Source organism: Populus euphratica, unplaced genomic scaffold (genome assembly GCF_000495115.2).
Source record: "Populus euphratica unplaced genomic scaffold, PopEup_1.0 scaffold603.1, whole genome shotgun sequence".
Classification (NCBI taxonomy): domain Eukaryota; kingdom Viridiplantae; phylum Streptophyta; class Magnoliopsida; order Malpighiales; family Salicaceae; genus Populus; species Populus euphratica.
In genome coordinates this window covers 74,392-78,653 of record NW_011500275.1, presented here as the reverse complement: position 1 = coordinate 78,653, position 4,262 = coordinate 74,392, and the positions used below count along the sequence as shown (strand labels likewise).

The window sequence follows — 4,262 nt, the reverse complement described above, 5'->3', positions numbered from 1 at the left end:
ACTCGCTTTCGCTTCATCGAACTGCATAGATAGAAAGAAAAGCGCTAGCCATCTAAGTAGCCATAACTATGTTGCAGAAAGAACTAATTAAATAAAGCTAGAACGAAAATCTAAAGCAAAAACTAACGAAGAAGAAAAGGAACTTAAAACAGAGACCATATTAGTAAAACTAAACAAAGAGGCTTCCCCAGTGGTTGTGGAGAAGATCCAATGGTAATTCCCTACGTAGAAAACTTAATATCAAGCGATCCCTTGAGATCCATCTAATTGGTTACAAAGATCTATGTAAGTAAGATATAGAACTCGATCTTTAGCACCTGTTCTATGATTCATGGTGTGTTTGCAAAAGTATTTCAACGCCTTTAGTTGGCAGCACCCAAGCATTTGCCCCAACAGCAAAAACAACCAATTAATGGACCTCTTCTTGGAGATAATTGGCTTCAAGCAGTTCCTTTTATTACAGAAACCGCAATCAGGAAGAGTTGGGTTTAGCCAAACTGATGGCGCTCGATCATGCATGGTGTCCTTGTTTTCAGAAATAAAAGATGCGACTTCCCTGAATTTTTGCTGCAAGTCATATTCAATTTCATACTGTCTGTCACATTTTTTGCACTGCACTTGACCGGAAATGATGGTTAGTCCTTTGGCTAGCAGATATTCAAGGCTATGTACTGTGGCACGTCTAGTAGTAGCCCATGGATACGGTGCCGGTATGGTGTCACTTTTTCCTTCCCTTAAAATCTTAGAGGGAGACTTGCGGATGTGAGAATGCAGTTGCCCGACGACAGCTTCTTGATGAGATGGGTTAGCAGGGGGCTGCACATGGAGAATGTGTGGCGGTGGTGGAGGCGGTTTCACTGGTGGGAACAACTGCGATGGAAGCGTTGGTGGTTGACCTAACATTAGTTGTGATGATGATTGCGATAATGGCTGTGACCTGGATCCAGTAGAGAGCGAGAGCTCAAGCAACTCTTCATCATCTGCTATGATTTTTTGTTCTCTTAGAAGTGAAAAATTATTCTCCATCTATTACGCAAAATATATAGCAAAAGATCATAGACACAGGAGATGCAAGAAATTGTCAAGTAGAACTTCAGGGAAGACAAGAAACTGTAGAGGATAATTTATAGGAATTACAAGAGAAGACAGGTTGAACAACGGAAGACAAAGGGTAGCGTTTTGAAATACAATTCTACTGCGAATAGGATCCTTTTTCGAATATTTTTTTGGTACATCTTAGTTGAAATTTGAAGAAACTGCTAATATAATAATTATCTGATTAGGTGATTTTTATCTTTTAAATTAAATGAGTTTCCTAACGATTTCTGTATTTATCGCGTTATCTACAGCTGTAAATCTTCCATGCAAAAACCTTCAACAAATTAAATACATGTTTTAAAAATATTAGTATTTGGAATTTATAATTTGGGCGAGGCAGCAGCTATACATGGGATCTCCTGTGAAGATTATTATTCTTATATCAAATAAATCACGCATAAAAAATTTAGGGGGGAATTTATGGGATAATTGTTGACGAGCTGCTTCCCACTCATTAGAAGCTTCCATAACTCGTCGAGGGATCCTGCCATTTCCAAATCTTATTCCATGTTTGATTTCCTTGACGCTTAATCTTACCATCCAGCGAAGAAGAGGCTGAACGCATAGAAAAGTGGCTTCAATTTTATGAATAATCTCCATTGGAAGCAGCAGATGATTAAAAAGGATGCATTGCCACTGATTAAAAGCAAAAACGGGGATACTGGCCAATCCAAACACATTGCTATACACAGCACGGTAAAGGAAAAATATTCAGTAACTCCGTTGCTAATTAAAAAAAATATTATTACTAGTAGATTTATAGATGGAAAAGGCATGTAAAAAAAATTATTTATTTTATTTTGTCAATATTTTTTTTTTAAATACCATATATCATTATGTCGATAATTGTTTAAAAATATTAAAAAAATCTATTTTATAAACCTATAAAATAATTAAATTAATATAAATCAATAATGTATAATACTTAAAATGCTAGGAAAAAAATATAAAAAAATCCTACAACAATATTCATATAATTATTAAGAACAAAGAAAATTAAAAATTAAATAAAAAAAATATAGTGAAAAAAAAAGGAGAAAATTTTACCTTAATGTGGTTACAAGTGAAGTTAAGAAGAGGAAAAAAAATCATAAAATATATTAATTTAAAAAACTAATAAGAAAAAAGAAAGGAGAAGAATACATACATGAGCATGAAAGAAAAGAGAAGGAGTTGAGGTTAGCAGAGAAGAGAAAGAAATGGATATTGATGTTTTTTACATATGGGGAGAAAGAGGAAGAAGAAAACAGGAGCCCTGTCTGTTGTGAAATTAAGGATTATAGGCTTTATATTAGGGAGTTTTACCAATGGTTTTACCGATAGATTATTAAATATTAATATTTTTAATCATTTCATCAGTGATATATTTAGCCTGCAATATTTAATTTTAATTTTTAAATTTAATAAAAATATTTCAAAAACCATCAATTATCACTAACAACTTTTGAATCCGTTGTTGATTCTGTCTGTACATTTAATTTAATCAAAATTTTTCATAAAATCACTAAATAACACCGACAACTTTTTAATCCGTCAGTGATTTTGTCTATAAAGAACAATAATTAACAGTGCAATTAAAAAATAAGCAGTTTCAGAGTTATCTGAAAAATACCAATGAAATTTTTCGTTGGTGATTCCCTTTGCAATATACATGATGAACAATGTTCACTGTATACTAATGGACTTACTAATGGATTTTACTGACATAATTTATTATATTAGTAATTCCGTTGGTAAAAATGGCACGTCATCGTTTTTTTTACTTTGTTTTAATTATTTTTTTTCACTATAATTTTTTCAGTAAATATCGAGGGAATATTTTTGTTGGTAACATCCATCAGCAATTTACTAACGAAAATGTTCCCTCGGTATTTTTTATTGTATTTATCAATTTTCTGGTAGTGTTATGCAAAGGTGCATTATATGCAAGTTTTAATCACATAAGATCTAGATCATTGATCCATAGTTAGGCCAAGCTATACAATTTCTATCCAGTACACCTAGATATGCATTTCCTACAATATTTTTTATTTTTCTTTCTTATATATTATTTTATCATCCTATATTTACTAACTTAAATATTAAAGTGTTCGATGTTTTTAAAGGGAACTTGTTTTCCAAAAACAACATACGCTAGACTAAACAAAGGTTTACATTTAATCCATCACTCCCTAACCTTACAAATGGTCATGGAAATCCTATATTCTGTGTGAAGATTTTCTTAATTTCATTAACAATGTTGTTTATGAAAAACTTAACTAAAGTTAGTTCATTTTCTTTGACTCATCATACTTTTCCATGGCTAATGAAAATCTAAAATATAAAAGAGTAATTGATCTCTCTATCATAAAAAATCTAGCTCTCTAATAACTTTCCCATCAAATATAAATGGTCAACAATACTGCACTAGTCATACAAGAACAACTCTCATTTCATCAATAAAAAATACAACATGCTCCACTACGTGCATTGGAGTCATTAAGAGAACTTTGATTTCATGAAGGAACATGACATAATAACATACAAAGTATGCATGATGCTTCTACTTTACAAAAAAGCCTCTCTCTTTGTGAAAACTATTCCTCTATAAATCCTAGCCACATATGTGGCTATCTCCATCAATCCTTATCTAACTCTCGCTCGTATGTTCCCTAACAAAAAGGACCTAAACAAGAGAAGAGATCAATGGTTATACAACCTTATAAGAAAGAACTTCATTCCCACTAGGTGGAAAACTCTCTAATTTATTAAAGTGTTACACACTCATCTCTCAAAAGATTATCTCTCCTTCAAGGTTAATTTAGAGAACTATAACAACCTTATAAATCCTATATAACATATATAAAATGTTAGAAACATCAAAAATCTTATAACATAAAAGAGTGATGTTATGCACAAGATTTCCCAACAACTTTTCATGGATCTACTTGGGTGTGGTATCACACCTTTAAACCTCTCTTCATCATTAGCCTTTATGATCTCTATAGTTTATTTTTCATTTTAACACTAATATTTTAGTTAAAAAAGAACAACTAAGCTTTTTTCCTTCACCTAATGAGAAGATAAAAACCCCAAATCTTATCTCTAAATATTCTATTAGGAAATGCTAAAATGGAAATATATACTTGAACCTATTACTATTAAGACCCTAATTAGTGCAGTTT

At 31.8% G+C, this 4,262-nt stretch overlaps 1 protein-coding gene across 1 annotated transcript; it reads right to left on the bottom strand.

Annotated features, from left to right (window-relative positions):
• Positions 1-240: 240 nt before the first annotated feature.
• LOC105113037 (uncharacterized) lies at positions 241-1,026 on the bottom strand. Its single transcript, XM_011009024.1, has one exon. It carries the CDS (start codon positions 1,024-1,026, stop codon positions 241-243), a length of 786 nt encoding a protein of 261 aa, XP_011007326.1.
• Positions 1,027-4,262: the final 3,236 nt, after the last annotated feature.